Raw genomic sequence first — 27,096 nt, forward strand, 5'->3', positions numbered from 1 at the left:
TAGAATATGACTCTAAAAATGAAAAATAAAGATTTTTAAAAAATGGATTGATAAGATGTTGGTTGGAAAAGGAAAAAGAAAAATTAAAAGAAAGAAACAGAAAAAAAGAAAATTACAAAAATTAACTTTGAAAGACTAAAGAATCAGAGGGAAAAAAAGCCATGAATTCTATGTGCAGTATTCCCCTAGTGCTGGAGTTCTGCTGTTCTCATTGATCGGTAAACTTGGTCTTGGCGGGCTTTTCTTGCTGATCTTCTGGGGGAGAGGCCTGTTGCTGTGGTTCCCAAACGTCTTTGCCGGAGGCGGAATTGCCCCATTCTTGCCTGGTCCGGGCTAAGTAATCTGCTCGGGTTTGCTCTGGGTACCTTTTGTTCCCTGCAAGCTTTCCCTACAGCTTTGGAGGACGAGAGTGAAAATAGCGGCCTCCCAATCTCCGCCCCGGAGGAGCCGAGAACTCAGGGCCCCACTCCTCAGTGCAACCCCAGAGAAAAGCAGTGGTCACTCCCGTCTCCCAGGTCTCTGTCTGCACTCTGTGCTCACCCGGCCTGTGACCGAGCATTTCTATCTCTGGCACCCGACCCCGTTTGGAGTCTCCAAACCCAGCAGATCACTGCGGTGCACTCCCACACCGCTCCTCCCGGGGGAGGAAGGGGAGTCTTCCCGGATCTGCTGCTTGTTTGGTCCCTGCTGGAAGAGCAGTGTCCCGACTGTGCCCCGGATCACAGTTTATGGCAATCCTGAGCTGAGAGCCCGCGCCTCGGCTCCATCTCTGCAGCCGTCTCTGCAGCCGGCTTTCCTGCTCTGATCCCTGGGAGCTCTGCCGCACTCAGGCACCCCCCGTCTTTCTGTGATCCTGAGGGTCCTGAGACCACACGGTCCCAGCGAGGGTTGCATCCCCTGCTTAGCCACTGGAGCGATGTCCCTCATAGGAGCAAATTTCTAGAAGTTCCGATTTTGTGCTCTGCTGCTCTATCACTTGCCAGTAGCGGCTATTGGAGGCCCCTGCCCTGCTGTCTATCTTCCCGAATATTGCCTCAGATTCACTTTTCCGCAGGTCCTACCTTCCAGAAAGTGGTCGCCTTTGTTCAGTGAGTTGCTGCTATTCTTTTCTTGTATCTCCTGTTGAGTTCATAGGTGTTTAGGATGGTTTGATCCCTATCTAGCTGAATTCCTGGGACCAGACGAAATTTAGGTCTCATACTCCTCCGCCATCTACATCATTGATTTTTAACATTAAACTAGGTCAAAAGCATGATGACTTATGCCTGAATGAAACTTCCCTAACACACATATTTTCTCCATAAGGCACATTGCAGCCTTCTTGTGCTTTGGAACACTAGACAATACCTCAGCATTGCATTTGGGTGCCATTTTAAATAGCAGCATTACCCATAGAAGGCACAAAAATAGGAAAAATGCCTTACCAAACAGATTGGGGTAAGGACATATGTTTATGGTATGAGAACTGAATCAAAAAACAGAGCATTGCCTTGACTGACCTCAGCTGCGATGAGCAACTCAAAAATTTGCCCCTCTGTGCATGTCCACAAATGACCATGAAAGCTTTTCAAATACTGATTTGGGAGTTTCAAATAAATTAGTGTGTAGGCAAATTCGCAAATATAGAATCTGCAAATAATGAGGATTAATTATATTTTCTTTCAGGCCAAATCCAAACAAACAAACAAAAAGATTAAATACTCGGTTTTAGCAAAATTATTCCAGAATAAGCTAGGATGGCTCTGTGATTTTTGTCGTACTGCTCAGCCACTTTAGCTTTCAACTTTTTCAAATAATCACAATTTAGATTGACTTAGAGGGCAAAGACATTTTTCCTAAAATTGTGTGTGTCTCAGTAAATACAAAGATACCTCCCTGAAATCTATCTTGTGCCAAAGAACATGGCGTAGAATCGTCGCTGAGGGTCAGGTTTTAATATTAAAGTGTTAAACATTATCAGTAGTTCAGTTTCTTTGTAGAAGATTTGACTGCTAAATGAGTTGGGTTTTATTTTATTTTTAATTTGATTTAATTTTGTATATAGTGTTTTGAGGTCTATCAAGTAATTAGTGTCTATGGTTTTGTTTTGGTATGCAATTATGCTTTATAAAAAATGGTAATGATACTACAAGCCTAAGTGGGTATTAGAAATGGTACCCATGTGATGCACTTGAAGCAAGTCAGTCCAGGGGGAGGGCTTCTCCCTGCCATTGCTGGAATGCGAGGCTCCCACACGGAGTGCAGGGCATGTTGTATTTGGTGGTGACAAACTCTTGCTCTTGATACATGCTTTCTTGTTATCCAGAGTAATGGCCGTTGTTGGGGAGCCAAGCAGGAAAGTTGTTTTTTTTTAAATCTGGAAGCTTGGTAGTCATAAATATTTCAGGCTTAGTAGGCTAGATGGTCTCTGTGACGTCTGCTGAGCTCTGCTGTTTTTGTGCAAAGCTGTTCTAAACGATACACAGTTGAATGAACATGACTGTGTCACGATAAAACTTTATTTGTAGACGTTGAAATTTCAATTTCATATAATTCTCATGTGTTGCTAAATACTGTTCTTTTGACTTTCTCCCACTGTTGAAAAGTATAAAAACCATCCTTACTTTGTGGGTAACAGAAAAACAGAGGTTGGGGGGGTTTGGCCTGTTGACTATAGTTTGCTGACCCTTGTCTTAAAATTTATGTTGTTAAAACTATGTCATATAACTGTTCCTTGCATCTACATTGCTAGGTCAAGTAGATGATTACTACATTCCTTACTTAAATGTGGAAGTAAAAGTTTTAGAGCATATATGTGTGTGGGGTGTGTGTGTGTGTGTGTGTGTGTGTGTATGAATTAAAGGATATATATATTTGTGTGTGAATACATGGTTGTGTATTATATATGTATATGTGTGTATAGATAGGTATGTATGTATATATGTATCGGTCAGACATATGTATGTGTGTGTGTGTGTGTGTATTCTACATATATGTAGTCTGTCATGCTTACTAGTTAAAGCAGTTCAGTAAAGAGTCCAGACTTAGAAGTAAAATAGACCTAGAATTACACCCTGGCCCTGCAATGTACTAATTGTGTGATCTCAGAAAAATTACATAATTACTTTCTGAGTCAGCCTCCTCATCCCTGAAAGGGAATTTGCTTGCCTCATATGGTTGGGGGAAATTACATAATATATACAAAAGATACCTGAGACACAGATGGGTGCAGTATATAAGTGGTTTTTAAATTTTTGAATTTTCCTAAATGAAAAGACTTGGTGTGTTTCTTAAAGAGACCCAAACCTCACTTCTAATACAGACTTCCAATGTATTCTGTTCTATTTGATAAAAGTAAGCATGGGCACATGTGCAAATCAGTTTGTTTCACCTTTCTTTTTCCTTTTCCAGTGGTGCCATTGGTGTTCTCATGTTATTACTTCTTTCCTCTGACCTCTATCTTTTGGCCCTCAATGCTGGCATTTTCAGACATCCCAGGGACTCCCGCTGGGTTCTGCATATACTTGTTATACTTCACTAGAGCAATACCTGTACTTTCAATAGAGTAGTTCCTTATTTGACAAAAACAGACCAAGATATTTTTGCTTTTGGAGCTTTCTTGGTAAGGGCACTAGCTAGAAAAAAGTACAAAATGAAAAACTTGCCAGATAACAAGAATTCAAGACAAGGAAACCTTTTTATGGGAGTCTAAAATCTGTTTTTAAGAAACCTATTTAAAATAGGCCTTATGTTCTCAGCTGCATGTCTTAACCCTCGTGTTTGTTAGAAGCAACAGAGTGAATCTCTTACTGCTCAGATGTTCAAATCAAGTTAGCAGTCAGTCAAAGATTGTTGTAGAGCACCTAAATTCAGGAATTTTCATTCAATCATATTTATTTCAAAATAGCAAACTTTTCAGTACAAATCAGACCTACTTTATAATTGTGGTATGTGTTGAAACATTTATATACTAAGTTATAAACTTGATGAAGCAGCTAATAAAACTTGTATTCATAAGCCCTTTAACTAAAATTACTAAAAAAGAGGTGGAAAATGGTCTTTTGAAAAACTTGCTTCAGTTTTTGGAAAGAAGCATTGGCGTTATTGCTTCCAAACTTGCAACACGTAATTCACCTTCTTAGGTATAATACCTAAATGTGTCATGTAAAAATTTTATTGGTATATTGTATGTCAATATATACATGTGTGTGAAGTGTGTGGACACACATAAACTTATCTCTGAAGATTATTTTGTCCTTTTTGTCTCTACAGTTAGGGAAACTAAGTTAAGTCAGTGTTGGAATCTGCCAAGCTTTCGAAGTTTACTTTCCAAAATTTCTAATTAACTGAATGGAGCAGTCCATTGTTCTCTTGGTGTATTTGCAATGAGATGCCTTTAGAAGACTGAGGGGAACAGATAAAGTTTCAGAAACAAATCTGTGTTTGATTCTTTTGTTGTGGCCTCACTGGCAAGTCGTCTTGCTGGGAATCTGGAGTGCATGGGCTTGCTGCTGAGTCTCTCTGCCTCCGGTCCAGCAGGGACACTTGTAAGTCCTTTTGGGGGCATCTGTGAGTTTAATGAGCAGGGTGAGAAATGGATTGAAGGTTGTGTTGGCTGTGTCAGAGGTGTCCTGGCTGGATGGGTAAGGAGGAGGAGACAGTCCTGTGGTGGAGAAAGATCGCAGTCCTATGAGCTCTTTATTGTTCCCACCTGTTACTTGGCCATCATCTTGTTCTGTTTGTTCATTGTGTTCCTTATTTTTTGTGGACCTGAAGCCTAAATTTCATAAAATTGTCTAATATTTTTTGGATCCCTTTCAGAGCTTACAGTAAATATCCTATAAATAGTTGGACAATAAGACTCAGAATCTTTGAGTGTGAATCTTTGAAGGTCATAAATTCTGTGAATGTGATAAATGAAAAAAACAGGTTCAAAGGTTTTAGGGTGACTTATCAAGGTCTCTCATTTCTTCCCCTCCTTTCTTTCTCTCCCATTCTTTCATAGGGCCATGGTCCTCTATTGGTTTAAATGAAATATTGTGCTTTGAATTTACACATGGCAACTTCAAAAATAGATCCACATGAACATTTTTGTATGTACAGTATATTCTAAGAGTTAGCATATCTCTTCAATAATAAAGATTATTCCATTTTTATAAGAAGCTTCAACCCTTGTAGTTGATAAAGTAAAAATATGGTTTGCTGTGAAGGACAGTTTTGCATCTGTTCTGTTCATGATGCTTATCACAGTACTTATCACGGTGCGTGGAAGAAAGAGGACACCCAGTGGAGACTTGAATTGAATGAATGTGTAAGAGGGAGGGAAGAAGGAAGGGAGGTCAGCTGGGAGGAAGGAAGGATGGATGAACATGTCTGGTTTTGGCTTTCAAAATACCCTTTCCATGACCAGGGCCATGGAGTTCTTGGGTAGCTGGTGGTCATGGACATAGGTCTATGCAGTGGCCATTGTGAGCAGAGCAGGCGGCTGCATCCTGTGCTGCCTGCTCTTGCTGTCTCCTCCCAGGGCCCCAGCTTGGAGGGCTTCTGGAGGGCTCTTTCCCCCACTTGCTCTCAGGGCTCATCTGCTTTTTGTTCCCTCAACTGTCCTAGACTTCAGCAGAGAGAGAAATATGCAAGATTACAGATTGTAATACTGTGCATGCATCTCTTCCTTTCTCTGTGTCATCAGTGAAAAATATATATATATATACTTACGAATAGGACAAAGTGTTTTTGTTTTGTTTTGTTTTGTTTTCATTTCTGTTCTACTTTGGTCCTCTCCTCTCCCCTGTATGTTTTGTATTTCAGTGTTGTGACATCGTGGTGCAGGGTCATCTAGTCTAGCAGGTGTTTCTGGGATGACTTCTTATCTAGGGAGCCCCCTGAGCTTTTCCATTTTGGGCTTTGCTGATTGCTTTCTCCATTTTTACACCCACTGCACACACATAAATAATGCAGTCCTAGGGTTGAAGTGTTTGTTCAGGCAATGTGTAGTAGTGAAAACATCCAGAAAGACTGGGTTTTTAACAATTATTTTGTATCTGAATCTCTTTGTTCTTCAAATATTAATCCTTGAAGAATTTTTTCATGAACTGCTAAATAAGATAATGGGGTGATATCAGCCCAGTGTATGTACTGTATTATGCGCTTAGTAAATGGTAATTTATAGTTACTTTTTTAAGTTAAAATTTTTGTGGAGATAATTGTGGAGTCAGATACAGCAGTAAGAAATAATACAGATTCCTGTGTACATAGTACCCAGTTTCCTCCAATGGTAGCGGTTTGCAAACCGAAAGTATAATATCACAACCAGGATATTGACATGGTTGAAATCTACAGAGCTTTTTCAGATTTCCCATTTTACAGATTTCCCATTTACTTTGTGCATGCATGTGTGTGTATTTAGTTCTATACATTTTTTTGCTTTTTTTTTACTGTAGTAAAATACAAATAACATAAAATTTATCATCTTAATAATGTTTAAGTATACAGTTCAATGGTATGAAATACCTTCTTAATGTTGTGCAACCATCACCAGCATCCATCTCCAGAACTCTTTTCATCTTGCGTAACTGAAACTCTGCCTCTGTAAAATAGTAACTTCCTATTGCCCCTCTCTTCAGCCACTGGCAACTATCATTCTGCTTTCTGTCTCTCTGGATTTGATTGTTCCAGGTAACTCATATATGTGGGGTCATACAGTATTTGCCCTTCTGTGGCTGACTTATTTCACCCATCATAATGTCCCCCAGGTTTCTCCACATCATAGCATGTGTTGGAATTTCCTTCCTTTTTAAGACTGAATAATATTCCATTGTATGTATTTACCCCATTTTGCTTACCCATTCATCCATCAGTGGATACTTGGTGGCTTCCGTGTTTTAGCTATTGCAAATAAAGCTGCTATGAACTATACAGTTTTATTACCTGAGGAGGTTTGTGCACCATCACTACAGCAAAAACCTTAAAGGTTCCAGCATCACAAGGATTACTCAACTTGTGTTGTCCTGTAACCACCCTCCCGTCCCTTCTTCCTCCATCCCTAAGCCCTGGCAACCACTAATCTGCCCTCCCTTCAAAAATGTTGACTTTACACAATGCTACATAAATGGAATCATATAGTTGGGAATCTTTGTGATTGGCTTTTTCACTCAGCATAATTCTCTAGAGCTCATCCTATCATCAATAGTTATTTCCTTGGTATTGTGGAGTAGTATTCCATGCTATGGATGTACGACAGTCTGCTTTATTATTTACCATTGAATGCCATCTGGGCTGTTTCCAGGTTTTGGCTACTATGAGTAAAGCTTTTCATTTGTGTACAGATTTTTATAGGAATGAACCTTCATTTCTCCAAGAGTGCAGTTGCTGTTTTTTTTTAAGACTTAGCAAATTTATTTTGCATGAGCCACAGTCTCCTTGGTGATGCAGATATGTGTAAATGGAGATGAAAATAATGTCATGTGGACCTTTTTAATAATAGCCATATTAGATAACTTCAGACAATCATGTTAAGAACATTGATAACTTCTTACTGCTTCTTTTTTTTTCCTTTAACCTCAGTTTCTCTGAAGTGACTCTACAATCTCAAAAATATCGTTCATTCTGAGAACTTCAGATCATGTTGCCCTTCTTTTTCCGCCTTACTTTTCCCATGATCAAGCAGTTGCTAAAGACCTCTTGATTTTAGCATTGTAGAGATTTTTATGTCATTCTGCTCTTAATTCATATCTCTGCCATCTGAGTTTCAGCAGCCATAGCGTCTTTATATTACTAATATAGTGTCTTCCCTGGAATCCCTGCCCTAAGAGAGGAGCCTCTGCAACCTGGTCACAGCTGACTTTTACAGTTGTATGTCCCAATACTCCTCTTCATGGCCATGGCCATGTCCACCTCAGGGCCTTTGCAGATGCCCAGGAAGAAGCCTTACTCTCCTTCCTCATTCATAATCAGCTGTTAGGAGAACTGCAACCTCCTCACAGGAGGTCCTTTTGGTATATGTTATTCTAGTACCCTGTACTTTTCTTGCACAGCACTTATGGTAGTTTTTTTCATTTTAGTTGCATAAAACCCAGGGCCCCACATGGTTCAGCATGGTCATAGAATCCCCTCAAAGGAGTTGACCAGAAAATATGTTCTCTTAAAACAATTTAAATCTCAACATCGTCTATGGTAAATGACTTTAAGCCTCCGTCTTCCAAATATCAGCTCTTAACCATGGTATTACCTCCTTACCGGGTGAGTCTTGAGGTAGGATGATGTCTGACCCAGCCCTTCCCATTAACCTCTCTGAAAACTGGATTGGGATCTTTTCTATCTTTGTCATCTTAGAACCTGGAACGTTGATTGGCAGATATTAGGTGCTCCATTAATGGTTGTTAGAAACATGATGAATGAATGAACAACCTACATTTATATGTAGGAGACATTTGGTAAAACTCTGACAAAATGAGTGAATAATATAAATCTTTCTTAATTTTCCAGGTGGTTTTTGAAGTGATAACTTCTGGACATCAAGGCTACCTTGTTATTGATGAAGTGAAGGTGTTAGGACATCCGTGCAGTAAGTTGCCTCAACTCTTACACATTTGGGTCCATCGTTGGGGGCATATTTATGTTACAAATTAAGAGAAGACACTGAAACCTGGGGAGAAGTTATCCTGCTAAAAGAGTTCCTGACAAGTCTTTAAGTGTTGCTTTGTTAGCCCAGAAGTCCAAAAACATCTATTTCATGTGTCATTCATTGTATGTAACTGAGCGTCTCTAAAATGAAGATTAGGAATGAGGACTAATGGCCTGCTTTGGTATAATCAAACATCCTTGCAATGATCTGTGGATTTCCCTTTTAAATAGAAGCACAGGTTGAACATTGAGAATCTGTGCATTTTGCTCCTAAATTCAGTGTATTACTGGCATACTTTCAAACAGCATGACCCCAAACAGGCCTGGGATCTGTCAAATACAAGAAATGTACCTGAACCACTTAGGGACTCCAGAAATGGCCTGAACTTCATCTTTTAAAAATTAATACTTTAAAAATTCCAATGGGTGATAAACACACCCCCTTTTTTTTTGCTGTTCAGTATGAACAGCTATTAACAGGCTGTCATATTTGTATCTGAACCATTGTCATTAAATCAAAATAAAATATTGCACGTAAGCCAGTCCCATTTCTCCCTTGCCTGTCCTGGGGCCACCACTGGGTGAGCTTGCTGCAGCCTCCTCCATCTGTAAGGTTCGTATTCCACAAGCAGCAGAAACAGATGTAGCTGCTTCAAGCAGAAAAGCTTTGTATAGAAATGGAATTGGTGGCAAATAGAACCACGGGGAACATTGGTGATCTAGGCTCCAGTAATGGGTGGGAACCAAAAGAGAGACTGCAGCCAGAACCATGGTGACTGCTATGCCTGAGGGGCCATCTGTGGGGGCAGGGGTGCTATAGCCTACTCTCTGGCCACCTGACCCTTGTCACCTGCCGGAACATTTGTCACTGTCTCCGTACCTTTGCCTCCTTGGTCTTAGGCTCAAGACCCCGAGTGGGATTATCAGGGTTGGCAAGCTAGATCATGTGCTCATTCCCTTGCTAGCAATCGGGTCATCTAGGAAATCCCACTGTGGCTTTTTTTGCCTTCTGTCCTGGGAGTTAGGCCAGGACTTTTACCAAAAAACATACAGTGGGGCATTTCCCAACCCCAGAATAGTGCTTTGAGAGCTGAACAACCAAAATACTGCAAATGTCTATGTGTGTGCATGTGTGTGCATGCTTGTGTACATGCATGGAGGTGTGCTTTTTCCCATAACCACTCTGGTTCATAAAAAGTAAGAAGGTAATGTTTACCTTCTGTAAATTGGAATGAATAGTATCCAACTGTACAAATTACTCTGTATTTTTTTTCTCCACTTAGCGTTATGTTTTTTAGGTCAATCCATGATATTATATCATATGAATATACTATGATTTATTTTTCTATTCTTCCACAAACATTTAGTTTTTTCTCCCAGCTGTTCTTTATAACAAACATGGCTACAGTGAACATCTGTGTGAGTGCCTCTGGGTGCAATGTACAAGAACCTCAGTAGGGTATATTCTTAGAAGCAGAATGGCTGGGATGTAGGATAGAAACACTTTTAGTTTTACTAGATGCTGCCAAATTGCTATGAAAAGTGTCTGAACCAGTTTATATTCCCACCAGCGCACATGGGAGTTTTATTTTCCCTATATCCTTGCCCAAAATTGATATTGTCAGACTTTAAATCTTTGGCCGTGTGAGGGATGACAGCCTGCTTTATTTTTAGGGTCCCCAGCATTAAAGAGAGAGAGACTGGCTGGTTCAAACATTCCTGGATTTGTGCTGGTGATCCCTACCCCAATTCCTGATAAAGTGGTTATACCTGCAATGATATTAAAGATACAAACATTTGCATAAGTGTCTCTGCTTTTGTTGCCTGGTTTGAAGAGATCATGAGCTCATTCTCTGTGGTAGTTACCAAGAGCCCTTTGTGGTCGTTATCTGATGAGGGTATCATGGCACAGTCATCTGATTCCATCCAGAAGGATTTTGCTCTCTCTGTGATCTTTATCTGGTGCTCAGAGCTTGCCACAGCACCAAAGTTCAAACACCGCAATCATCTTGTTCCTTATATTTGCCTTTCTTCTGTCTGCAAGACTGGTGAGTTCAAGAAGAATCTCTCCCTTTTTTTTCTGAAAAGGCAGGAAAACGAACAATGCTGTACCTAACTGGAACAGCAGGGCAAATTTAGCAAGCGGAATATAATTACCTGAGTTGGAACTTGGCCAGATCCTCAGAGTAATAGCCTTGGGCTTGGAAAAATGCCATGGGATCTTCTAATGTGCATAAATGATCCCACCTCAGATTCACCTCTTACCAGGAGGTTAAAGAAAATAAAGGAATGATGCATGCCTGCTATGTGCTGAGTGCCCCCTGTTACTCAGAGCAACCTTCGCCCTGCTGCAGATGCAATGGATGAGGCCAAGTTTGCAGGGGTCCGTCTTGTTCTCTATCCTGGGTTTGTTCTACATCTGGCCATCGGCCAACAAAATAGCTCCTGATGTGTGGCTCCTCCCATGCCGCAGCATCTGAGTCATTGTCTTCAGTAAGATATAAAGACTTACTTAATGCTTGTCCTTCTATCAGAGCCTCCCAAAATGTGTCTCCCACAGTTTTGTTCATTCTTTGCAAGCTCAGCTGCCTATAGCCATAGAAATGGTGTTTATGGTCTCTCCTTTGGAGAATACTGGTATTAATACCTAAATGGCTTTACAAACTGCTCTTAAGAGACACAGAATTGCAAAACAGGCTCTGTACCAGGGTAATGTATGGTACAACAGCATTTTGAACAGTAAGCTTTAAATGGTTTTGATGATGGGCCTTCTGTAATTATTTTTTCCTGAATCTCTAAGTTTATGGGGAAAACATGCAAATAAAGATTTTAAAGAAAGCAATAGTTTGGTCTTAAAATGTAAAGCTTTGCAGGTAATATTTTAGGGGATTTCCCAGCAAGATTTCTAAATAATAATCAATTACTTTGAAATCATGATAGTCATTAGATTTAAATCATAAGGGGGCATAAATATTTCATATCTAAAACTCTGCTTTCCAAAAGATTCAAAACTGCTGAACTTTATTTACTTCACTCTGAAGGCTCCTGTTCGGACTTATATAGGTTTATGAGCAGGCATTTCAACATTTTTTTAAAAGTACTTGTTCTGTTAAGAGTATACAGTTGCTCATAAAATTGATTTTAATGTAGTGACAATAAAATGCAGGATCAGCATGAAATGTGGATATGGCTGTGCAGAATCAGCAGCTCGATGGCTTAAGCCCACGTCTAATGAACACAGATAATTTTTGTATTTGGTATGCACACTCAAAATATATTTTGAATTTGGTTCAATAATCCTAGTAGGAGAACCTGAAGAAGCATTTTATCAGCTTCATAATGTTGTCTCCTGTTTTTAAGTAGGTTATAAGCTATGCATGTTGGGTATTTCTGTTATTGCCTTGTAGTGCTGGTGTATATTTTTATGTCTTACAAGCCATACAGCATTTTAACAGGTTTATTGAGATATAATTCACATATCATACAGTTCACCCACTTAAAGTGTACAAGTCAGTGTTTTTAGTATATTCACAGAGTTGTATAACCATCACCACAATCAACTTTAGAATGTTTTCATCACCCCAAAAAGAAACCCTGCACCCACTGTTAGGTCAGTTCTCCATTCCCTTGGCCTCCACCCTCAGCTGTAGGCAATTACTAATCTACTTTCTGTCTCTGTCGATTGGCTTGCTTTCTCATAGTTCATTTAAATGGAATCATACAATATGTGGTCTTTTCTGTTTTCTTTCACTTAGCACATTCATGGTTCATCCAAGTTCTAGAGTGTTTCAATACTTCATTCTTTCTTGAAGCTGAGAAACAGTCCATTGTATGATAATACCACATGTTCTTTACACGTCCTTCAACTGATGAACGTTTGAGTTGTTTCTAATTTGAGGCTACTGGGACTAACACTGTGATGAACATTTCCGTTACAGGCTTTTGTGTGGACATTTGTTTTCAATTCTTTTGGATATATACTTAGGAGGAGGATTGCTGGGTCACAGAATAACTCTATGTTTAGCATTTTGGGTAACAGTGAAATTGTTTATCAAATTGGCTGCACCATTTTACATTCTGAGGAGCAGTGGACTCTTGCCAATATTTGTCATTTGTCCTTTTTTTTTTTTTCTTTTTTCTACCTCAGTGGCTTTGAAGTGGTATTTCTTTGTGGTTTTGATTCCCTAATGGCTAATTATGTTAAGCATCTTTTTCTCTATTGGCCACTTATATACCTTTTGAAAGAAATGACTGTTTAGATTTTTTCCCCATTTCTAATTGAGTTATTTATTTTTTCCTCAGTTTTATTGAGAAATAATTGACATACATCACTGTAAAAGTTTAAGGTATCAGCATGGTGGTTTAATATACATATATTATGAAATGATTACCACAATAAGTTCAGCTAGCAACCATCTTCTCATTGTAGATACAATAAAGAAAAGGGAAGAAAAGAAAAGGAAAGAAAGAAAAGGAAAACAATTGTTCTCCTTGTGATGAGAACTCATAGGATTTAGGATTTACTCTTGGTATATATACCAAGGTATACTCTATGGTATATATCACACAGTGGGGATAGCTGTAGTCATCATGTTGTATGTTACATTCCTAGTATTTATTTATAACTGGAAGTTTGTTCCTATTTACCACCTTCCTTCCTTTCCCCTCCCTGCAACTCCCCCCGGTGACTACAAGTCTGATATCATGAGGTTGTTTTCTTATTTGTTTGTTTCATTTCAGATTCCATATGTAAATGAAATCATGCAGTATTTGTCTTTCTCTGTCTGATTTATTTCACTTAGCGTAGTGCCCTGAGATCCATCCATGTTGTCACAAATGATATAATTTCCTTGTTTTTTATGACTGAATAATGTTCCATTGTATATATATCCCACAACTTCTTTATCCACTCATCAACTGATAGAAACTTAAGTTGTTTCCATGTCTTGGCTGTTGTAAATAATGCTGCTATGAATATGGGGGTGCAGATATCTTTTCTAGTTAGTGTTTTCGGTACGTTTGGATAAATTGCTAGAAGCAGAATTGCTGGGTCATATGGTAGTTCTATTTTTAATTTTTTTGAGGATCCTCCATACTGTTTTCCATTGTGGCTGTACCAGTTTACATTCCCATCAACAACACATAAGGGTTGCCTTTTCTTCACATCTATACTGGTATTTGTTACCTCTTGTATTTTTGATGATGGTCATTCTAACAGGCATGAGGTGATATCTCATTGTGGTTTTAATTTGCATTTCTCTAAGGACTAGTGATGTTGAGCATCTTTTGTTTTCATGTACCTATTGATCTTTCATATATCTTTTTTGGAGAAATGTCTATTGAGGTCCTTTGTCCATTTTTAAATTAGGTTATTATTTTTTTGCTATTAAGTTTATGAGTTTTATATATTTTTTAGATATTAAACCCTCATGATATATATGGTTTGCAAATATTTTTCCCATTCCATAAGGTTGTCATTTCACTTTGTTGATAGTTTATTTTGCTGTGCAGAAGTTTTTAGTTTGTTGTAGTCCCACTTGTTTATTTTTTATTATTTTCTTGTGCTTTAGGTGTCATATCCAAAAAGTTATTACTAAGACCCACACCAAGGAGCTGTATTCCTTTGTTTCCTTTCAAGAGTTTCATGGTTTCATGTCTCACATTTATGTCTTTAATCCATTTCAAGTTAATTTCTGTGTATGGTGTGAGATATGGGTCAAATTTCATTCTTACATATGTGAATATCCACTTATCCCAGCTCCATTATTGAAAAGACTGTCTTTTTTCCATTGAGTATTCTTGACTTCCTTTTTAAAAATTAGTTGACTTTGTGTGCTGGGGTATATTTCTGGGCTCTCAATTCTGTTCCATTTGTCTATTTGTCCATTTTTATGCCAGTACCATGCCATTTTGGTGACTATAGATTTATAGTGTAGCTTGAAATCAGGAAGTGTGGTGCCTCCTGCTTTGTTCTTCTTTCTCAGGATTGCTCTGGATATTCAGGGTCTTTTTGTGGTTCCATGTAAGTTTTAGGAGTGTTTTTTCTACTTCTGTAAAAAAAATGCTTTTGAAATCTCAGTAAGAATTGCATTGAATCTATAGATGGCTTTTGGTAGTATTAACATTTTAAAAATACTAATTCTTGGGGTGCCTGGTGGCTCAGTCAGTTATGTGTCTACCTTTAGCTCAGGTCATGATCCCAGGGTCCCGGGATCGAGCCCTGCATTGGGCTGCCTGCTCAACGGGGAGTCTGCTTCTCCCTTTTCCTCTGACCCTCCCCCCTGCTCGTGTTCTCACTCTTTCTTTTCTTTTTTTTACGATTTTATTTATTTATTTGAGAGAGAGTGAGAGAGAGCACAAGAGCTCTCACTCTCTCTCATTCAAATGAATAAAAAAAATTCAAAAATAATAAAATAATAAAAATATTAATTCTTTCAATTCACGAACACGGGCTCCCTTGCCATTTGTGTCTTCTAAAAATTTTTTTTCATCAATATCTTGTCGTTTTCAGTGTAGAGATATTTCATCTCCTTAGCTAAATTTATTCCCGAGCATTGTATTGTTTTGATGCTATTGTAAATGAGATTGATTGCTTTATTTCTTTTTCAGAAAATTCATTGTCAGTGTATAGGAACACTACTCCATTTTATATGTTAATTTTGTATTCTGGGACTTTACTGAATTCATTGATGTAACAGTTTTTTAGTTGAGTGCTTAGGTTTTTTTGTATATAAAATTATGTTATCTGCAAATAAGGGTAGTTTTCTTTCTTTCTAATTCTGATAATTTTTATTTCTTTTTCTTGTGTGATTGCCCTAGCTAAGACTTCTAGAACTATGTTGAATAGGAGTGGTTAAAATGGCAATCTTGTCTTGTTCTAATCTTAGAGGAAAAGCTTTCAACAGTTCATCATTCAGTGTGGTATTATCTGTGGGCTTGTCATATGTGACCTTTTTGTGCTGAGATATGTTTCTTCTATGTATAATTCATTCAAAGTTGTTATCCTGAATGGATATTGAATTTTGTCCAATGCTTTTTCTATATCTATTGAGATGCTCATAGGAGTCTTCTTATTCATTCTGTTAATGTGATATAATCATATTGCTTGATTTGCATATGTTGAACCATCCTTGCATCCCAGGAATAAATTCCACTTGATCAAGGTGTATGATCCTTTTACTCTGCTGCTGAATTGGTTTGCTAATATTTTATTGAGAATTTTTGCATCTGTATTCATTAGGGATGTTGGCCTATAGTTTTGTTTTGTTTTGTTTTGTTTTTAGTAGCTTTCTTTTCTAATTTTAGTATCAGAATAATGCTGGACTCAAAGAATGAGTTTGGGACTATTTCCTCCTCTTCAATTTTGTAGAAGAGTCTGAGAAGGATTGGTGTTAATTCTTCTTTAAATGTTTGGTAAAATTCAGTGGTGAAGCCATCTTGTCCTGGGCTTTTCTTTGTTGAGAGATTTTTGGTTACCGATTCATCTCCTTACTCATAATTGGTCTATTCAAATTTTCTATTTCTTCCTGAATTAGTGGTGGTAAGCTGTATGTTTCTATGAATTTTTCCATTTCTTCTAGGTTGTTTGGTTTGTTGGCATAAAGTTGTTCTTAGTAGCCTCTTACGTCCCTTTCAATTTCTGTGGTATCAGTTGTAATGTCTATTTCATTTATAATTTGTTGCTTTGGGTCCTCTCTCTTTTTAACTTGGTTAGTCTACCTACGGATTTGTCAATTTTGTTTATCTTTTGAAAGAACCAACTCTTAGTTTAGCTAATCTTTTCTACCGTTTTCTATTCTTTGTTTTTTTTCTACTCTAATCTTCGTTGTTCCTTTCTTCTGCTAACTTTGGGCTCAGTTTGTTCTTTTTCTAGTTCTTTAAAATGTAGAGTTAAGTTGTATATTTAGGATCTTTTTTGATTCTTAAATAGACATATATTGCTATGAAGTTCCCTCTTAGAACTACTTTTGCTACATCCCACAAGTTCTTGTATTTTGTGTTTCCATTTTTGTTTATTTGAAGAAACCTTTTCTCCCCTTTAATGTCTTCTTTGATCCATTTGTTTTTCAGGAGAGAGTAGTTTAATTTCCATTTTCTCATGAATTTTCCAGTTTCCTCTTGTTACTGATTTCTAGTTTCATTCCATGGTGGTCAGAAAAGATTCTTGGTACCATTTCAATCTTCTTAAATTTGCTAAGACTTGTTTTGTGGCCTAACATATGGTCTATTCTAGAAAGTATTCCATGTGTGCTTGAGAAGAATCTATATTCTTCTGTTGTTGGATACAATGTTTTATATATGTTTGTTAGGTCCATTTGGTCTATAGTGTTGTTCAAGTCTGCTGTTTCCTTAATGATTGTCTCTCCAGATGCTCTATCCATTGTTGAGAGTGGGGTATTAAAATCCCCAACTATTATTGTGTTACTGTTTATTTCTCCTTTTATTTCTAGAAGTTTTTGCCTTTGTGTGTCAGTGCTTCACCGTTGTGTACAGATATCTTCTTATTACATCTAATTGTTAATCTCGTTGATGTATTAGGCCCCTCTGTCATTACATAATGACTTTCTTTGTCTCTTTTTATCATTTTTAACTTGAAGTCTGTTTTGTCTAAGTATAGCTGCCCCTGCTTTTCTTTTCTTTTCTTTCTTTCTTTTTTTTTGGCTACCATTTGCTTGAAATGTCTTTTTCCATCTCTTCACTCTCATCCTATGTGTGTCTTTAGGGCTAAAGTGCTTCTCTTGTAGGCAGCACATTGTTGGATCTTGTTTTTGTTCTTTATCCATTCAGACATTCTGTGTCTTTTAATCTATTTATATTTACTGTAACTATTGACAGGAAAGGACTCACTATTTTCATTTTGTTAATTTCTTTCTGGTTGCTTTGTAGATCTATTTTTCCTTGTTTCTGATTCTGGTGTCTTTTTTGTGTGTTTCGATATTTTTGGTTTCAGTATGCTTTGATTTCTTTATCTTGTTCTTTTGTGAAATTACTACAAAATTTTTCTATATAATTCCCATAAAACTTATATAAAATATCTTAAACTTATAGCACCCTATTTTAAACTGATAACAACTTAACTTTAATAGAATTTGGAAGCTTTACACTTTTACTTCTCCTAAAAGGAACACTTTAGGTTGTTACAAAATAGGTTCTTTTGCTACAATTTATATGTTTTTTATATTGTATAACTAACAACAGATCATTCTATTTATATGTTCTTTTTTTTAACTTTTAGAGTTGTAAATGAATTATGCACCATTATTACCTTATTGCAAAATCTAACTATGACACTAAATTTACCATTACCAGTGAGACTTACTCTACTTTTTTATGTTTTTATTATGTTAATTAGCATTCTTTTACTTCCACTCAATGAACTCTCTTTGGCATTTTTTTTTATTAAAGTATAGTTGACATATAATGTTGTATTAGTTTCAGGTGTATAACATAGTGATTTGATAATTCTGTACATATGCAGTGCTCACAATAAGCATAGTTACCATCTCTAGCCATAAAAAATTATTAAAATATTACTGACTATATTCTGTATGCTGTACTTTTCATCCCTGTGACTTGTTTATTTTATAACTGGAAGTTCATACCTCTTAATCTATTTCACCCATCCTCCCACTCTCCTTTGGCAACCACCCATTTGTCTTCTGTATTTACAAGTCTTTTTCTATTTTGTTTATTTGTTTTGTGTTTTGATTCCACATATATGTGAAATCACATGGTATTTGTCTTTTTTTTTTTTTTGCCTGACTTATTTGACTTAGTATAATACTCTGTATATTCATGCATGTTGTCACAGATGGCAATATTTCATTTTTTATGGCTGAGTAATATTCCATTATGTACGTATGTATATACATGGGTATATAACATTTTCTTTATCCATTCACATATCGATGGACATTTAGGTTGCTTCCCTATCTTGGTTATTGTAAATAATGGGGCAATAAACATAGGGTGCATATATCTTTTCAAATTGATGTTTTTGTTTTCTTTAGTTAAATACCCAGCAGTGAAATTAGTAGATTGTATGGTATTTCTGTTTTTAAGTTTTGAGGAAACTCCATACCACTTCCCATAGTGGCTCCACCCATTCCCAACAGTAGTGTACAGGGGTTCCCTTTCCTCACATCCATGCCAACCCATTATTTCTTGTCTTATTGATACTAGCCATTCTGACGGGTGTGTGATGGTATCTCACATTGTGGTTTTGATTTGTGTTTTCCTGATGATCTTTGATGTTGAACATCTTTTCATACGTTTGTTGGCCATCTGTATGCAGTCTATGGAAAAATGTCTATTCAGCTCCTCTGCCTATTTTTAATCAGATTATTAGATTTTTTAACTTTTTTTTTGGTGTTGAGTTGTGTAAGTTCCTTATATGTTTTGAGTATTAACCCCTTACTGGATATATCATTTTCAAATATCTTCTTTTATTTAGTAGGTTACCTTTTTGCAAAAGATTGAAGACAAAAACCCACATGCCATTTATTGCATAAAGTGGATACGGAATCCAATACTATGGTGTTTTACTGTTTTGGAGTAGGAAATAATTTAGCAGTTTTTTTTAAACATTTAAGAAATGCAGACTTCATAATATAGCATCCCAGGTTCAAAATTATTCTTATTTTATAAAACAAAATTAATTTTTTTCACTCATTGATTTATTTTCATACCCACATATTGCTTGTCTATTTCTAAATTTAGATTTTTTATGAAAACATTATAAGCAGTATGATTAAAATAAGAATAATAGTGACAAAAAATTAGAATTGTTTTCTGAATTACGTTCTGTTGAGTAATGACAGATCACATGCTTTGGTTGAGAGGCGCATAGGACTCAGAACTGACATTGCATCTTAAACGCATAGGAACCTAACTTGGATTTTTTCTCCCCCAAAATATCAATCATTTTTCTTCAAGATATGAGTGACTTTTAAAAATTATTTGTATATAGTACCTAACTTATTTTTCTATGATAAGGATGTTGAATCTGTTTTGCCACTTGAAAAATTATTTCATTAAGATCCATCTTTAGGGGCACCTGGGTAGCTCAGTGGTTAAGCAACTGCCTTCAGCTCAGGTCATGATCCCAGGGTCTTGGGATCGAGCCCCGCATCGGGCTCCCTGCTCTGCGGGAAGCCTGCTTCTCCCTCCCTTACTTCCCCTGCTTGTGTTCCCTGTCTCGCTGTCTCTCTCTCTCTCTGTCAATTAAATAAATAAATAAAATCTTAAAAAAAAAAAAAGATCCATCTTTAACTTTAAAGCAAAACAAAAATAGTTTGGTCCTGTAACCTGTTAAGAGCAAGCTTCCTGCTTCTATCACAAGAGTTACATAGCCTCTTTGGCCCTATAAACACATTCATATAATGGGGATAATAATAATGATCCTTTCCTCAATGGGGTAAATATGAGGATTAAATGAGTTGATGTATATCAAGAACTTAGAACAGTGCTTGGCACATTCTAAGAGCTCAATAAATGTGATCTATTACTATTATTTTTAGGCACTCCATCCTGATGGACCCACTAAAATAAGTTAGCTGCAGATTAAGTAGCTAAACTGATCGATTGCTTACATGGGGTGATTTAGCAATGTCCATCTGCAAATTTAAAATTAAAATTTAATTTAAAATTAAAAAGAAAAATGTTTGCAGAATGTACTATGTCTCTGTGTGGGCAGCGCCAGGCTGTTTGGTTTCCATGCTACACAAATAAGAGAGTTGACTGCTTGTTCTGGCAGTTTGGGAATGCCTCCAGTTAATTTCAACCTATGCCATTACATTAAAATGCAAATGAAAATAAAAAAGGGTCAGGACCCAGTCCTCTTTTGCCCCGTGGCAGTTTGCCCTTTATTCTCACAAATTACCGTTCTTTGATCTTGTTCGCATTTTGGTGCAGGCTTTAAAGGATCAATAATATGAAACATCTGCAAAAAGATTTGCATCTTGGTCAGTAGTTTCTGGCTTTGAGATCAAAGGTTGATTTGAGATCAATTAATACCTGAAAACCTCTATTCTTTCAGCAACTGTTTTCTTAATAAGAAGCAACAGAATATGGCAGAGATGAGAAAATAGGAGAGTTGTAGTAAAAATCCTGTTTGATATTCATGGAAGATATTTAGTTTTTAGAACTCCTGCAGATTTTAGAAGAAAGCTGGCATAGCATTTTGAAAGGGTATCCAGGAGACGAATGGGCCTATAAATTTGGGGAGAGAGAGAGAATTTTTCTTTTTGAATATGGGATAGATTGAAATTTTCTACTCTAACGGTGCTCTACCTGGTGTTACAATTAAGATAGTTTGGCAGGGTTCAGAGCATACAGCTCAGCATGGGATCAAAACTTTTCTGGCTGTAGAACTTTTTGTTGGGATCTTCTCCAGTTTCCAGTGATAAATTAGTTATTTTAAATAGTAATGAACATTTTTGAGGGTACCAGGCACACACAATACCTTCCTGGCATCATCTTGTTTAATCTTTTTCCCAACCCTACATAATAGGTACCTTTTTTTAAAATCCTTGTCTTACAAATTAAATATATATATATATATATATATATATCTGTATATATATCCACCCACTGAGGCTTGGGTTGAAGAACTTTTGCTTCTGTTCAGAAGTAGTAAGGGGCTGAAATACTGATGCTTGAATGCATGAACACACGTGGCAGAAATCCAAATCTTAAAATAGCATCAGCCTTCCCATTTGAAAATAGTTCTAGAATTCACATCACTGGACAGGGAGAATCCAGGCATCTTAAAACTTTGGTAAGATTATGTAGGCCTTTAACATTTATTGAAAAAACTTAAAAATGCCATTATTAGAAATTTTGACTTCCATGTTCTTAAAAGAAACTAATCTGGAAAATAGAATTTCACAGTCCCTTTGTCTTCAGCCTGATGGATGAGTTACCATCTTCCATTTAGGTCAATTAATTATCTTTTATCTGAAAAGGATAAGTTGCTTATAATAGTGTTTATGCTTAATAGGTTTGTATGTGTTCATCTGGCTTCCATTTGAGTTGTGGCTTTTATTATCTTAGCCAGATTATTTTTTTCTAGCAGTCTTCTTCTCAACTAAGCAATGCTATTTCCCAAGCCAAAGACAGTCAGTCCATTCCAGGGAAGGGCCCTCCCAAAATACAATTTGAACAGAGGTATAAATTCCTTAGACCTTTAACCTTACTGTGTGAGTAATATGCACCAGCAGTCTTTCAGAAAGCTGTATTGAAGATCAAAACAATACTAAAGGAAAAGTAATAACTTTCATTCTGTCCAATAAATCTTTAAGAACAGGGACAAAGAAAGACAAACTTTCACATAATCATATCTTCGGCCTCCAAATTAAAAATGTAAATCATATCCTCACAAATAACCCCCTGGGGGCAGTAAGTATTAGCAGAGTGTATGGATAAATGAGTTTTTCTGTGTCTTTCTTTTTTGGTTCAGTTAGCCATTGCTTGAAACAGAGCCCTTAGGAAAGCAGTCTTCCTGGGGTGGACTTCCCAGTGGATGAACAGCCCAATAGCAGAACTAGTGACAATTCTGATATTCACATTATTTATTATTATTAAGTTAGCTGATATAGCAGATACATATATTTCATGAGTTTCTCAAGACAGATTATAGAAATTAATACTTAGTATTTTTGAGGGTGTGGTGAAAAGAGCTCTTTTATATACCCTGCTAGTAGAGATGCAAATTGTTATATGTTTTAAAGAAAGTAGTTTGGTAATTTGTGTCAAAAGTCTTTTAAAAATGCATTTCTTTTGTCTTACTAAATTCAGTTTCTGAAAATTTATCCTAAGGAAAAAACAGAAAGTCTATATGATGATTTAATTATGAAAACTTTTATCTTGGCATTATCTATAAGAAACCCAAATGTTCAACAGTAGAGGATGATCCAGTAAACTTTTGTATGTCTTTATCATATATATCAGGACTTCTCAACCTCGACCCTATTGACATTTTGGGCCAGGTGATTCTTTTTTATGGGGGCTCTCTTGTGCACTGCAGTATGTTTAGCACCATCCATGGTCTCTTTTCACTAGATACCAGTAGTACCCCCCACCTTCTCCACCCCTGTTGTGACAACCGAAAATGTCTTCTGACATTGTGAGATGTTCCCTGGGGGGTGCCATTCCCCCAGTTGAGAACCATTGATATAGCAGGCAGATTTTCAAATAGTTTTAGATGATTATTTAAGATGGGAAAATGGTGACAATATTTTGTCGTTCTTTTTTTAAATGCATGGTTACCACAAAAAGGGAGAAAGGTACCAACAGACCATGTTAGAGGGTGCTCACATTTCTTAATGGCAAGGGCGTTGTTCTGATAGTGCGATGCAAAGCCAGAAGCTCCCACCAGAGACCTCAGAGTAATCCATGAATAACATAGCTGCCCATAATATGTCCCCACGAGAGAGGATTCTACCAGGTGCTAGAAGCTTCCTTTTTTGGTTCCAGTGGAATTAATTAATTAATTAATTAATTATACCTTCATTCCACCCCCTCCCCATCCCTACCCCATTTTCAGCTGTTCTCATGATTTGGCTTTTCATCTGTCTCCTCACCTGGTGCAATGAATAATCTCTATGAACATTTCTGGTTGAATCAAAGTTCAGTTTCCCAACCTTCTTCAGGTTGTCCAGGCTTTAGGTCAACATGCTATGTGTGTCCTCAACAGGTTACAGGATACGGTCCATTTTTTAAAACAGTGTGCAGAAATACATGCATATTTCAAAAATTGCTTCTTAGAGATAAATTTTTATATGATTGAAAAATTAAATACTTCTCTATTTTTAATGTTTATTGAAAATATTTTCTAAAAGCGAAAAATAAATTATTTAAATCACAAATCCTAGGAAAAAGAATTAAATTGGTTTCCAATATCTTGGACATTTTAAAGCATATTAACTGTATTAGTAGGAAGAATATGTAAGTGAAGTTGGTCCAGGTAAGTTGTTTTCAAATGCCATTCAGATCTGGGGGAAAATGAATTATATTATTTCTCAGGCAGTTTGGAAACATGCTGTAGTATTTAAAAAAAAGAAAACGAGAACTATATGGATATCCCGCCCTTGCTCTTCCAAAATAACTCTCCTGCCGTGCTAGATAAGGAATGATATTAAAAATTTCAAGATTTGAAATTCATTTTCTGTAAATGATTTTAGCCCATGGGAAGCTTACTCTTGATGTTCGAACTAAATGTATTTTAGCTTTCCCCTTGTGCCACTCAGAAAGTGTAGAAGCTTTTGAAGGGCTGAAAATCTCTAATGGTTATATCAGGAAAGGAAATGTTACTATAGAAAAGAGAATCTTTCTTGCATTTCTGCATCTGTAGGAGGAGTGGTAGACGCTAAGCTGTGTTGTCCCCACACACTATGATTAGGCCTTCTGGTTGAGAAATTTAAGAGAACTCACTTGTAGTGCATAAAAAAAGCAAGAAGGATTTTGAGAAAATCCTTGGGGGCCTTGGGGAGTGGGGAGGGAGACAAAGGTGAGAGGAGAAGGAGTCATAGATGGGGTGCAGGGCAAAAAGCCAAGGCGTAAGACATACATGAGTAACATGGAAATTTTGCAATGGATTTGTAGGGGAAACTTTTTTGATTTTTAATTTTTAGTAACTTAACTATGTAAGGGAATACAATACCAGGGGTGATACTCAAAATGCTCCCCAGCCTTTTAGGACAGGCTCGGAACTGACCCTGGGCTTACCCAAGTGGGTGAAACAGCAGAATAGCACCTCAGGGGCAATACCCCTTTCCCAGAAGTTATCATGAAAGATGGCTGCACACTCAAAAACCTTGTCTTAGGGACCCAACTTAGTACGGTGGCTTTTAGCAAGAGGCAAGCAGAGATAGGAGGCATGAGATGGACAGGAGAGGGCAGCATTAGTGAGAGGTCCTGCCGGTCGAACGAGCAGGATAATCTGTCTTTAAAACAATCCATCGGAGTATGGAAGGTGGGGGTGGTGCTCAATGGACATGGGAGCCAGCTTGGGAGATTTTTCTCAAAGGAACCACGGAAGTTCTAAATTATCCTTCGCAGAGTCATGCAGACAGGAGCATGTGGACATCAGGGATTTGGAAAGGGGCACGCCCTCTGACTGAGCAGTTCCCATGAGAGGAGCAGGACCAAACAGGGCGAAGAGAGAGGCCAAAACCAAAAGCTGATGGAAGAGCTTCCAGCCCAAGAGGCACCTTCTAAACAAAGAAGCCTGGGATTCTAACCCAGCTTCAGAGAGTATACTAATTCTAAACGTGACTCAAACCGTAAGCCTTTTTATAGTTTACCCATGGATGTAAGAGGTGTCTCCAAAGAGGGCACAGAAGAGGCAGCCCCCATACCCAAAATATGTGGAGAAAGCAAGCAAGGACTGCATTACCACAGGTGGAACACTACCATGGCGGGGGGGGAGAGGTGACAAGGGCCCTTATTGGACTAGAACGAACCGCTGAGAGCTGGCAACAGTCGGTAGCATGCCAGTTGCAAATGGCACCCCACCTCCCGATCTACCCACCTCTCTGCCCAGCCAGCTGTGAACTCTGTGTCTACGAATGGCTCCCTCACTAGCCAGCTCCTACCATGGTCTGGCAGTTTCTGTTCAAAAACTCTTCTTCACCCTTAGCAAAACGTGCCTCTCCGTACTTTGGAACATAACAGTGCAGGGTAGTGTGTGTTTGTGCGTGTGCGTGCATGTGTGCGTGTATGTCTGTATGTGTGCATGTGTCCTGAAAGCCTATAGAGCATTGACCGCTCTGATCAGCTACCTTTGAATTCCTGTGAAGTGGCTAAAATCTATTGCTGTACAAACACACGAGTGAACAGAGGAGTTACCACTTCCGTCATCTTTCTTCCTTTCTTGAATGCTGTGTACATGGTATAGTTTGATGTCCATGTGGCTAGGGGGAATGTGCTTTGAATTATTTTACAAGGGAAAAACAGTTGAAAAAAGTTTCTAGTTGATGACAGGTGTGCCATAATGGACATACTGTGTTGGATTTGAAGAAGAATATTTCATTTGCTTATATTTCCTTGACAAGCAAATAGCTTTCTTGCTTTCAATTTAGTCCTGTTAATTTAGTCAAATCTCAAATTCTCAAATTCTTAATGATTTCTATTAATATTGGGAACCCCTAATGTAGGTAAATCTAAAATAGTAATTTTTAGGAATTTTTGTGTAGCGAAAGGTTGTTCATTTGTGTCAGAGGTGAGGTTAGGAGAGTAGAATTCTATAGAAGTTGAAATTGCAAGTAAACAATTTTAAAGAATATAAAATCAATTTAACTAATACAAATTCAATTTAAATAATATGAATTCATTTATTATTTTTAAATAATACGTATTTTATTAATTTTTAATAATTTTATTATTAATTTCAAATAATATGAATTCAACTCAATGTGCCTGGGCTTTGGAACTGTTCACACTCTGGTTCCAACACTTACTAGGCAAGAACCCACAAGTTCCCCCATCTGCAAAGTGGAAAAAAATACTTACCTCAGAGAACATTCATGAATGTTCAATGGAAAAGTTTCTGGCACATAAATGCTCAAAACATGTTACCTTTTGCCATTTTCTAAAAACAAAACATCTTTCAGCTTTTTTGGGAACAGAGACGAAGAGAAATTTGATTTAGGGATTTTTTTACAGAGGTCTTTAAAAACCACAACATCATGTTATTCTTGGCCAAACATAATTTAAAATAGTGAAAAATAGGTCATAGGACTTTAAATTAATATATTAGTATTAGAGGGGTGCCTGGGTGGCTCAGTCAGTTAAGCGTCTGCCTTCTGCTCAGGTCATGATCCCAGGGTCCTGGGATTGAGTCCCACATCGGGCTCCCTGCTCAGCGGGAAGCCTGCTTCTCCCTCTCCCACTCCCCCTGCGTGTGTTCCCTCTCTCGCTGTGTCTTTCTCTGTCAAATAAATAAATAAAATCTTAAAATATATATATATTTGTATTATAAACAATGACCCATAGTTATACTGCTTTTTTAGAAGTTATTTAGGACATTTTGCATGCTAAGCGTCATGAATACACTTTTTGAATTACTAGTGGCCTCCAAATTAGTAATGGGCTTTTCCTGTGTGTTACTGATATTAAAATGCATTTCTCTTTGTTCTTGGTAGTAACCCACTTCCGTTCCTAATTATGTTCTGCATAGGCTAATATTAGTGCTGGTTTATCATGTTTGAGTATTCAGTAGTGGGGCACCATTCTTTGAAGGTGTCTGGACATGGCCTAAAGACATGTTGATGGTGAGGACAACCTGGCAAGGCATAAGAAATTTATTCTAGTTATTGTCCAGAAGATTTATCCATCCCTGTCAGAAAATACCACCATCCCGTTCTCTTCCTTTTCTACTCCCTAACCTCCTTCCTCCCAGCCCCTTGCTTTTACCCTGTCATTGCTGTGATAAGAGACTTTTTCCTAAAAAATAGAGGTTATCATAAAATTTAATTCCTGACCTGTCATTCCAGT

General features: G+C 37.4%; 1 protein-coding gene across 1 annotated transcript in view; it reads left to right on the forward strand.

Moving 5' to 3' along the window:
* PTPRM (protein tyrosine phosphatase receptor type M) overlaps positions 1–27,096 on the forward strand; it is a 777,319-nt gene that overhangs the window by 323,759 nt on the left and 426,464 nt on the right. Inside the window, exon 4 of the mRNA XM_036100805.2 lies at positions 8,464–8,542. Coding sequence (XP_035956698.2) covers positions 8,464–8,542 — 79 coding nt within the window. The remainder of the gene's footprint in view (positions 1–8,463; positions 8,543–27,096) is intronic.

The sequence above is a fragment of the Halichoerus grypus genome, chromosome 13 (genome assembly GCF_964656455.1).
Source record: "Halichoerus grypus chromosome 13, mHalGry1.hap1.1, whole genome shotgun sequence".
NCBI lineage: Eukaryota > Metazoa > Chordata > Mammalia > Carnivora > Phocidae > Halichoerus > Halichoerus grypus.